The sequence below is a fragment of the Dreissena polymorpha genome, chromosome 15 (assembly GCF_020536995.1).
Source record: "Dreissena polymorpha isolate Duluth1 chromosome 15, UMN_Dpol_1.0, whole genome shotgun sequence".
Classification (NCBI taxonomy): Eukaryota; Metazoa; Mollusca; class Bivalvia; order Myida; family Dreissenidae; genus Dreissena; species Dreissena polymorpha.
In genome coordinates, this window is record NC_068369.1 from 45159885 (window position 1) to 45172004 (window position 12120).

Genomic DNA, 12120 nt, shown 5'->3' on the forward strand with positions numbered 1-12120 from the left:
GAGATTATTTGAAACACTCGCGGCCAATAGATTATTGAGATTATTTGAAACATGGGCAATAGATTATTGAGATTATTTTAAACACGACCATTAGATTATTGAGATTATTTGAAACACGGCCATTAGATTATTGGGATTATTTTAAACACGACCATTAGATTATTGAGATTATTTGAAACACGGCCATTAGATTATTGAGATTATTTGAAACACGGCCATTAGATTATTGAGATTATTTGAAACATGGACAATAGATTTGAGATTATTTGAGCCGCATTATGGGACAAATGGGCTAACTGCATGAGTGTAAAATGAATTTTTGTTAAGTTGGGACTTCCCATTGTCAAACAATTCCATAAATGCAAAAGTGCAGTCCCTGGGATGTTATTTTATGCAAAGGGATTAAAAGGGCCTTTTCACGTTTTGGTAAATTGAAAAAAAATGTTTCAGATTCTCAAATTTTCGTTGTAGTTTGTTGATATTTGTGAGGAAACAGTAATACTGAACATTTACCATGCTCTAAAATATCCATTATTGTCATCTTTTGATGATTTAAAAACCTGATAATTATAGAGCGTTGCAACGCGAAACAATTGAATAATTTGGAGATTTCTGTTTTTGTCGTTATTTTTTGTGATACTACGAAGATTGCTTATGTAAAGTATTAATTACTTCACTCATTGTATGCGCACGGATGGCTGAGTGGTCTAAGCGATAGACTTTTACTCCAGGGGTCAGTGGTTCAAGCCCAGTTGAGGGTTACTATTTTTTTCTTTAATTTTAATTCATGCTTTTTTACTGGAGCATTTTAGATCAAATGTTTACATTTATCAATATAAAATATTTAATGACAAACTCAAATACATGCCAAAACCTGTGAAAAGGTCCCTTAAAACCAGTTTCCCCCAAAACATGGCTCATTTCATGTCCATTACTGAGTTGTAGCAGAATTATTGAGCAAGATCATAATAGCACTTTCTGACGCTGATTTTTAATGATTTACTTATCTATGGCTGGGTTGCCCATTCCTGTTCTCAGGTGTTACCTTGGGATTTGAGAATGTTCAAATTAATATAAAATATCCAATCATCAGACATATAATATTATGACATGGATATGCCATATTTAGCAATCAAACTATCTAAATTAGGTCAGCCCATACTTCTCAGGCCAAAAAAAAGAGGTCCATTTCGGGTCACCCAACAGTGTCTCCCGAATCCGCGCCGACCCTCAACTTTTTATTGGGGTCACCAAAAAAAAAGTTAAAACAAAAAATCGTTTATTTTCGTTCATATAAGATGTAATATCAAGCAAACGAAGCATATATAAACATGTATTTCTTATTATAAGAGTAGTGGCCTTCCATTCTAGTACTGGTACAATTTTTTTTTTTAATCCCTGCCTTCCGACCCTGTTTTTTTCCCAAGGAGACCAGAAACTGACCTTTTTTTTGTTTGGCCTCATCGATTCATTTTGTGATCTACACCTAAGAATAGAAAGAGTAATGCATGGAATATTGAATATGAAACTTTTTGTGCTATAGGTGGACAAAACATATCACACAGGCATCGGATGCCATGAAACGAAGTGAGATTAACAAGAGCAAGGCCCCCATCATGGAGCAGATGACTCCGATAGAAACCAGCACTGAAAGACAAATGTGAGTTGCCTCCCTTGATGGGAATTTTCAAATTAAAGGGACAGTGTCCCAGTGGGTTGCTTTGCAATTGTGAAGATTGCTAGAGTCATGAGAATTTTAAAACATGACTTTGAAAAATCAGTCAAAACTGTTGTTCTTTTTAGCAAGCTATGTCCCTTTACAAAATTTAAACTATAAAGAAAGAGTATTATAGAAAGTTAGAACTGAGCTTTTAAAAATATTTTTTTAGAGTTGAACAATTTCTTACTGCTTCTAAAGTGTGATGGTGCCAAAACCTTTGAAAATTTCTGACAACTTTTAAGTTAAAGTTTGTCATTTTAGTATTAACAAGACTTTTGACTGAAGACTGATGGAATGTCTTCTTGTTTCCTTTCAATTTCACTTTAACAAATCCAAACATTTGTTGACTTTTGAAACAGCAAGACACAGTGTTACTTAATTCAGAAAAATGGTTGGGAAATCATTTAAATGTTTTTAAACTTGCCTGTTACCACTGTGAAAGACTTCCAACTCTTTAAATGTAATGAAGTTAATTTGCATCATATAAAAACTAACTACCTCTATCCTTACTGCTGTTTTCTTTTTTAGTGAGGCAGAACAAACAGCGCTCGAGTTGCAAAACATTGACAACGGCACCATCATACTGCCTGAGGACGTCCACTACCATGGCCCTGTAATATCAACGGCTGAACAAATCATCTCACCTATTGGTAAGCTCAATATAAGTACTTCACACTTACGTTGCCCATCTGTATGCCCAAGATACATACTTCACACTTGTTGATTATTGGTAAGATCAAGATACATACCTCACACTTGTTGATTATTGGTTAGATCAATTTACATACTTCACACTTGTTTATAATTTGTAAGATCAAGATACATACTTCACACTTGTTGATTATTAGTAAGCTCAAGATACATACTTCACACTTGTTGACTTTTGGTAAGATCAAGATACATACTTCACACTTGTTTATTATTGATAAGATCAAGATACATACTTCACACTTGTTTATAATTTGTAAGATCAAGATACATACCTCACACTTGTTGATTATTGGTAAGATCAAGATACATACTTCACACTTGTTTATAATTTGTAAGATCAAGATACATACCTCACACTTGTTGATTATTGGTAAGATCAAGATACATACTTCACACTTGTTTATAATTTGTAAGATCAAGATACATACCTCACACTTGTTGATTATTAGTAAGATCAATTTACATACTTCACACATGTTGACTTTTGGTAAGATCAAGATACATACTTCACACTTGTTGATTATTCGTTAGATCAAGAAACCTACTTCACACTTGGTTATTGATTATTGGTAAACTAAAGATACATACTTGGTTATTGATTATTGGTAAACTAAAGATACATACTTGGTTATTGATTATTGGTAAGCTAAAGATATATACTTCACACTAATTTTGTCTGTTTGAATATAGTAACCAAGATAGGGACTTCATACTTAAGTTGTCTGTTGGAACATAGTATCTAATGGCCCTATTCCACTACGAAAACAAGCCCACGATTCGCTACGATTTCTCACATTCATTGAATCAGGAAGACTCGTGACAGTCTGCGATTCAGTTACGACAGTGGTATGATTGAGTTACGTCAAATCGTGGGGTTCGGTTGAAGTCTTGCAAATAGGGTCGCGACTGCACTACGATGTGTAAGAATCTACTGCAACTGTACTACGAACGATGCAGATCGGTCACGACTAAGCTAGGACCTCACCAAACGCACCCATGAATTCGGCGCCAATATCTACTGATATTGATTCTAACATGACACGCGACTTGTTTTCTATAGACAAAGAAGAAAATAAAGTGTGGGTTATTCTTCAATAAATTATGGGCTTAATGTTTTGAAAATAGTTCTGAATAAATAAAGAAAATATTGCAGTAAGAATAAATAAAGAAAATATTGCAGTAAAATGCACGTGCTTAAATCCCGCTCTTAAAGAAATGTAAAAAATGTAGCACGTATATAAATGTAATGAAACAACAAATTGTATATTTGGTGATTAGTGGCATGACCACGCCTGCTAAGAATTTGTATGTTAAGAAACGTAATTAATAAAACATTTATAGCATGTCAGCTTTTCAGAAGAATTAACACATGTGACGTCATTTAGTTTCTATGAGTGTTGTACTCAATAGAAGTGACGTAATTTGCAAAATATTTATAAATGAAAACGACGTCAAATGTTTGTACAATTCAATGACGTCACTAAATAGTGAACTTTGTACTAAAAAGGGCGGAGTATTGAAAAATATAGTTCACGTCCAAAAGCTTGAAGCAAATCAATCAGAATCGTGTAAGAATAGAAATAATATTTTTCTATGATGGCTTGTTGTCGAATAACCCACAGTAAGGAGTATAGATTCGTGTTATCAAAGCACTCGTGCTCCGCATTCGTGATTTAATTCCTACGCATCTATACTCCTTACTGTGGGTTATTGGACAAAAAAACATGATGGAAAAATATTATTTCTTTATCATTCTTTACAAAATCATAACTGTTTTGTAACTAAATTGCGAGAATCTTAGAGGGCTCGCAACTCAATCGGGGTGAACTCTTGAGAGTCTTGACAAAGTCGTAAATGATTCGTAGACAGATCACGTGATCACTGACTCCCCGATTGAGTCACGAATTACCTAAGATTCCATTACGACGCCCAAGAACACACTACGACACTGTTACGAGTCAACTGCGATTAAATTCAGTCTTGGAGGTCTTGGTCAAATTTTAAACACGTTTGAAAACTGGCCGCAATTTTTTGGGAGCTCACAACTTGCCCGCAACTAGCTACGAATGAGTTAGGACCTTCGCCGATTGAGTTACGAATGTCCCCGACCTCAAAATATTGGAAATCGGGACAAATCGTGGGGAATCAGGTCGTAGTGGAATACCCCTATAAGATTAAGTTCTTCACACTTATGTTGTCTGTTGAAACATATTGACTAAGAAAAGTTCTTCACACTTGTGTTGTTTGTTGAAACATTGTGACTAAGATAAGTTCTTACACTTGTGTTGCCTGATAGATCATAGTAATTAAGATAGGTACACAGCGTTTAATTGAGGTCACAATTTATGATGTACATTTTAAGGGATTTTGCATGTTTATAGTGTTTATGGTTTCAGTATTTGGTTGTTAATGTGAACTTCAGTTTATTTAATGGAAAAATCACTGTTTCTATAGCTATTTTCAAATTCTAATATCTCTTACAGCATTGCACTTTGTATTTTAAATGTGAAATCACATTAAATTGGAACATAACACTTTGTATAGAAAAAACAACCATTTCACTGTGTATAGTATTTAAGAATATTTTACTTAGAAACAAAACTTTCATGTATGAACTAATTAACTTTACTTGGCATTTACTCAGTATTTTAAAAAAATACAATAAATCAAATAGGTTGCCTTAGCACTGATCAGATATGATGCAAACAGAAGTTATAACAACTTGCTGTAGGTGTTTATTAAAGCACAATGTTAGCTTACTTTTAATTACTCATTGTTGCTTTCAGTGTATTAAGCATTAACACAGTGAGCAAATTTTATATGTGAACTAATTTTTTCACCAAAAGGGTCATCAATTGAATTGATGCTCATTTCTCAATACGTGTTCATTCTGATTCAAATTCAGAGGTTGGGTTGTATGTAAGTTCTCAATAATAGAATATTCCAGCACTATCATACATTTGTGTTATTGTTAGATGTGTTTCATATAGATATCATAGTATTTGAAAATGGTTTTATTTCAAAAATTGTATGACTAGGAGATTATAGTTATTTAAAAAATATTGTATTACTTACTGATAGTTTTTAACAGGGTATTTAATAAGACTCTAAGTTGACTCACGTCCATATCTGTTTACCAAAAAAACACACACCATATTTTTACATGAAAAGAACATGTTACCAGAAAAAACACTTTAACCCATTTATGCCTAGCGTCTAGAAAAAAGACCTTGGCAAACAGCTTAGACCCAGATGAGACGCCACATGATGCGGCGTCTAATCTGGGTCTAAGCTGTTTGCTTAAAGGAATTTCTGTAAGAAATATTATAAATACAGAAATAAATAAGCTAGACATCCCTAATTTTGGAAATAAATTGATCCAATTTAGAAGGATGGGAGAGTCCACTAGGCATAAATGCGTTAAAATCAATGTTGACAGTTGATTTGATTAGCAGACTGGAATGGCATGAGGAGTTTGTTGCCTACCTTCACCATGCCTGCACTAACGGGACACCATCATAATTACCCAACCCACACCTTGCACAATGAGGATCTCTGGTGGTGCTGTAGTAAAATATATAGTTCACTGCAAAGAGACAAAACATGTAATTGGCAATATTTTTTATTTTACATGGGGGTTTTCATTAAATAATTTGTAACAGTTACGCTAAGGAAATTTTTTTGTGTTTTAGAAATAGTTTGTTCTTGGAATTGACATTTGTAAGTGGAAACTGTCCAAAAAGTTATTAAATTATATGCAGTTTCAAATAAGTTAAATTTAATGGGCTTTATATGAGAAATATAATCATAAATGCTTACATGGTGATTACTACAAATTTTCATTTTTAAAAACCAACTCCAGTTTTTCCTTAATTTCATGTCATTTTGATTGGGTGGCCTTTATAAAAGCTTAATGGAAGCTATATTGAGACCTGAGTCTTTGATTGTGTTTTGCACCATCAGAGTTCTCGCTCCATTCCTGCTGTACTTTACATCCTTAATCCTCCTTAAGTCTAGTTATGACAGTTGGAAATGTTCGGGTACCAGAGTCTACGTTTTGTTTAGAATTTAGAAATTGTGCTTATGTGTTGTCTGATAGGGCAAGCTTTTTTGTAAATTGCATTATGATAATACTTTTCACCATTTTTTAGAATAAAAATAAATATGTCTTTGAGGTTTATTGGAAAGGAAGTCATATTTGCATATAAACTATTGACATGTTCAATTAAAAGTGGGAACAAGCCCTTCTCATCAAAAAGAAGTTGTCTTTTATTCTTTCATAAAATGTATTACTTAAGAACGCTCATTCAAAGATGCGATGTAACACACTGAAGCTTTTTCCATACTAGATTCTCATGACAGAATATGTTTATCTCGAGACTCCTTTTACCTGCTTTCCTTTCAATCCATCTTCCTTTTGCTTCTTAAAGTTATCCAGTTATAAGCATGTACAGTTTCCTCCACCCTATTCTCTCATCAACTTTGAATGCCTGCAATATATACTTAAGGTGGCACATTTATTTTGAAGGCCTAAAAGAAATTTTTAAAAAGCCATGCTTTGGTCTGTTTTCCAATCCGGTAAAACCATTTAAATGTTATGCTGCTTTGCCCCCTGACAAGCTTTTGCTATGTCTATTTGATGATGTCTCTGAGGTCATAGTCAAGCTGTCACTAGACCTTCGGATCATTGTAATATTGTTTGTGCCGTGACCTGCTAGAGTGTTGTTAGAGTAATGGACAACACATAGGAAAAAAGCAGGTTCAATCCATGGCCAGGCAAGATTGTACATGAAACCCTTTTGATGGCCATTCTGTCCCTACCAATGATTCAATCAGGACAGTTTCAATATACTTGTATAAGTATTCGCTTTAAGTACTGGTAAAACTGCTAAACAAGGAAATCTGAGTTGGTGAACTGACACCATTGATTTGATTGAAACACTTGAAAACAGCGAATGCACAACTCATATTTATTGTGTATCGTGATGCTTGCAGCCAATAACTGTTTAACTATGTAAGCAGATAATGTTTATCGGCAGAAATTATAAGTTGATTTTACCCTTTGTTTCAACATTATTTATATTCAAGCCAGCTTTGTTATGTGTTCATTTGGTGTTAAGCAACAGCTCTGCCCCATAACTGTATAATGGTCTGTGCTGTCCATGTTAAATCGTCACATTGTAACGGTCAGTTCAGGATTCCATGTCTGTTTTTTTCCACGATTGTTTTACTGCTTACCAGTGCATGGCATACAACAACTTCTTTGCAGTTGAAACCTTTTTTATGGCCCCAGATCGAATGATCGGGGGTATATTGTTTTTGTTTTGTCTGTCTGTCATTGTGTGTGTCTGTCACAAACTTTAACCTTGGTTAAACTTTTGCAATAACTTTCACAATATTGAAGATAGCAACTTGATATCTGGCATGCATGTGAATCTCATGAAGCTGCACATTTTGAGCAGAGAAAGGTCAAGGTCATCCTTCAAGGTCAAAAGTCAAATATTTGGCTTCAAAGCGGCACAATTGGGGAAATTGTTTTTCTGACAAACACATCTCTTGTTTCCATTTTAAGAAAAATTAAGATGAAACATTTGTATATGCTTGAGATATTTATACAAAAAACAGAATTTCCATAATCAATAGTCAACACCCAATTTAGAAAAAAAAAACAGCTTGCCCTTGAAAGAAATGGACACTAGTTTGTTTAGCACAGGCATGCTATTTAGTTGGTTAACAGCTCTATTTTTGAAACAACCTTGGCATTTTGTGTTGCTAGGCAGCAAAGCCATACAAGGCTATTTTTAGCAACACATATTCCCAAGGCTATGTTAGATATTCCCAAGGCTATGTTAGTAGCCTTGACTCCACAAGGCTATGTTTGCCGCATTAACACGATGATGCTATCTTAGTGAACATGAGTGGTGCCAAGTTTAGTAACAGAAACAATACCATCGTTACCCTGTTTGGTTTTTCACTTTTGTGTCCTGCATGTAGTTGTACTGTGTTGCCGTGGTTACAGACAAACTTCGCCAAAACGAAGAGAATTTGGCGGCCATCTTGGATGAGCGGCAGGCACTTATTGGTGAAATCCTGAACATCCCAATTGCCATGGAGCCAGAACAGATCCAGGTTAGTATAAACATGACCTATTATGATTTTAACCTTTTAGATTTCAAGTAAATTTGCTTTGAGCTGAAGAACATTACAAGCCTTGACATATTCTATCTATAAACATGTTAACATTGTTTTAACATATTGATTATTTCAAGATTTGAACATAAATACATGTATTAACATATTTACCATTTGGTCATTTGAACTGTAATTGCTTCTACATCCTAGTATTTGCCTGTCTTACATTTGAGCTTGAGTACAAACACCAATATATACCTCTTTTTCCTTATCATTTTATTAACGTACAAGCCCCAACATATATATAGTAGTAAAATATTTTGAACTTCATTCCAATCCCTTCAGTAACGTTTACACGGGAGTTTGAGTTCAAATCTTGAATAATCGTATCAACCCATTTAACCCATTTATGCCTAGTGAACTCTCCCATCCTTTTAAATTGGATCAATTTATTTCCAAATTTATTTAGAATATTTTTTCTTACAGAAATTCCTTTAAGCAAACAGTGCAGACCCTGATAGACGCCGCATGATGCGGCGTCTCATCTGGGTCTACGCTGTTTGCCAAGGCCTTTTTTGTAGACGCTAGGCATAAAATGTAAGTGTTTCGAGGCATAAGATGTAAGTGTTTTATACTTTCTATATTTTTCTGTAATTTTTATGTCACCCACTATAGTAGTGGGGGACATATTGTTTTTGCCCTGTCTGTTGGTCTGTTGGTTGGTCTGTTGGTTGGTTGGTTTGCGCCAACTTTAACATTTGCAATAACTTTTGCAATATTGAAGATAGGAACTTGATATTTGGCATGCATATGTATCTCATGGAGCTGCACATTTTGAGTGGTGAAAGGTCAAGGTCATCCTTCAAGGTCAAAGGTCAAATATATGGGTCAAAATCGCTCATTTAATGTACACTTTTGCAGTATTTCAATATTCAAGATAGCAACTTGATATTTGGCATGCATGTGTATCTCATGGAGCTGCACAATTTGAGTGGTGAAACGTCAAGGTCAAGGTCATCCTTCAAGGTCAGATGTCAAATATATGAGGCCAAAATCGCTCATTTTATGAGTACTTTTGCAATATTGAAGATAGCAACTTGATATTTGGCATGCATGTGTATCTCATGGAGCTGCACATTTTGAGTGGTGAAAGGTCATGGTCAAGGTCATCCTTCAAGGTCAGAGGTCAAATATATGTGGCCCAAATTGCTAATTTTATGAATACTTCTGCAATATTGAAGATAGCAACTTGATACTTGGCATGCATGTGTATCTCATGGAGCTGCACATTTTTAGTGGTGAAAGGTCAAGGTCATCCTTCAAGGTCAAATATATGGGTCAAAATTGCTCATGTAATGTCACTTCTGCAATATTGAAGCTAGCAATTTTATATTTGAAATGCATGTGTATCTCATGGAGCTGCACATTTTGAGTGGTGAAGGGTCAAGGTCAAGGTCATCCTACAAGGTCAAACGTCATATAGGGGGACATTGTGTTTCACAAACACATCTTGTTTTTATCAAGTTCATAGATTATGCCCTAAAATAAATATAATACCCTTTTATTATAAATTCTACATCGTTCACATAGACTTTTTTGGAGGACATTGTCCATAATGAAGGTTTTGGAATAATATAATTTTGATGATATCATATTAAATCAATCAAAGCACTGTGTGGATTACTTTCAGGAGGTTATTGATAACGCCAACTCCAACCCGCTGCAGCTGATAGCAGCTGGCTACCACATCAGCAACCCGATTTTCGAACTGATGAAAGAGACCCCTGTGACATCCTGCGAGTGTATGTTCTAACCCCACCTACTTAACATCTTAACGTGCCTAAAACCATTCAGTAACCTTTAACCGTGTCTTCCATTGCATCATTGTTGAAAGTTTGAAGGTCTATTTTAGTTATATTCTTCATCGCATGTCTGAGAGATCAGGAGAAAATGAAAACGCATTTTTGTTTCATGAAATATTATATTTTTATGCTAAAAGTAAATTCTATTCAAACTATTTGAAAAGCTGCAAGTAAAACTGTCATGGTGAAATAATTTGCATTAAGAGCTTTTGCTCTTATAATGCTTGTTTTGGTTTTTAATTAACTTGGCATTGCATGGCATGTACGTAGAAAATGATGGAATTTTTTGGTATGAGGCATGTCAGTCTGCTTGTCAAAAAAAGGACATGCATAGTAATGATAAGTATTGAAGAACAACAATCATACATAGTAATAATAAGTATTGAAGAACAACATGCATACATAGTAATAATAAGTATTGAAGAACAACATGCATACATAGTAATAATAAGTATTGAAGAACAACATGCATACATAGTTAAAATAAGTATTGAAGAACAACATTCATACATAGTAATAGAAGTATTGAAGAACAACATTCATACATAGCAATAATAAGTATTGAAGAACAACATTCATACATAGTAATAATAATTATTGAAGAACAACAATCATACATAGTAATAGAAGTATTGAAGAACAACATTTATACATAGCAATAATAAGTATTGAAGAACAACATTCATACATAGTAATAATAATTATTGAAGAACAACATTCATACATAGTAATAATAGTATTGAAGAACAACATTCATGCATAGTAATAATAAGTATTGAAGAACAACATGCATACATAGTAATAATAAGTATTGAAGAACAACATTCATACATAGCAATAATAAGTATTGAAGAACAACATTCATACATAGTAATAGAAGTATTGAAGAACAACATTCATGCATAGTAATAATAAGTATTGAAGAACAACATTCATACATAGTAATAGAAGTATTGAAGAACAACATTCATGCATAGTAATAGAAGTATTGAAGAACAACAATCATACATAGTAATAATAAGTATTGAAGAACAACATTCATACATAGCAATAATAAGTATTGAAGAACAACATTCATACATAGTAATAGAAGTATTGAAGAACAACATTCATGCATAGTAATAACAAGTATTGAAGAACAACATTCATACATAGTACTAATAAGAATTACAGAACAACAATCATACATAGTACTAATAAGAATTGCAGAACAACAATCATACATAGTAATAATATTGTATCAACAAGTATTTAAGACGGAACAAACATGCATTAGTGTTTTTTCCAGGCCGTTTTAGCGTGGCGAATCGCCATGCCCCTTTTTTGTAGCGCCACGCTGCCCCTTTCAAAGCCATTTAACGCCACGCTGCCCTTTCCAAAGGCTGCCGCCCTGCCCTTTTTATGAGTACCCGCTGTTTTCTGTCCATATTGATAACATCTTGACCAAAGTTCTAAGCCGACAAGTATCAGATTATGGCCTCCGAGGCAGCGCATTTGTGAATTAGTCATTCGTGAATAACCCCATGTCAGTATCAATTGATATGTTATACCACTAATCGGTCGGTAATGTGTATTCCTCCACGATAAAATCGTGGACTGTTACTTCGGAGACTTTTAATGAAAAGCTTGATGTTATCCTCGTGGCATTTCATACATAATTCAGTTATATCAAAACATATATTTTTACCCATAATT

General features: G+C 34.1%; 1 protein-coding gene across 2 annotated transcripts in view; it reads left to right on the forward strand.

The window, feature by feature from the left end:
• Positions 1–12120, forward strand: part of LOC127859842 (rho guanine nucleotide exchange factor 12-like) — a 206812-nt gene that overhangs the window by 171004 nt on the left and 23688 nt on the right. For both annotated transcript variants that reach the window (XM_052397366.1, XM_052397367.1), the window contains 4 exons: positions 1544–1660; positions 2249–2370; positions 8451–8560; positions 10254–10365. In XM_052397366.1, the coding sequence (XP_052253326.1) occupies positions 1544–1660; positions 2249–2370; positions 8451–8560; positions 10254–10365 (461 nt within the window). The remainder of the gene's footprint in view (positions 1–1543; positions 1661–2248; positions 2371–8450; positions 8561–10253; positions 10366–12120) is intronic.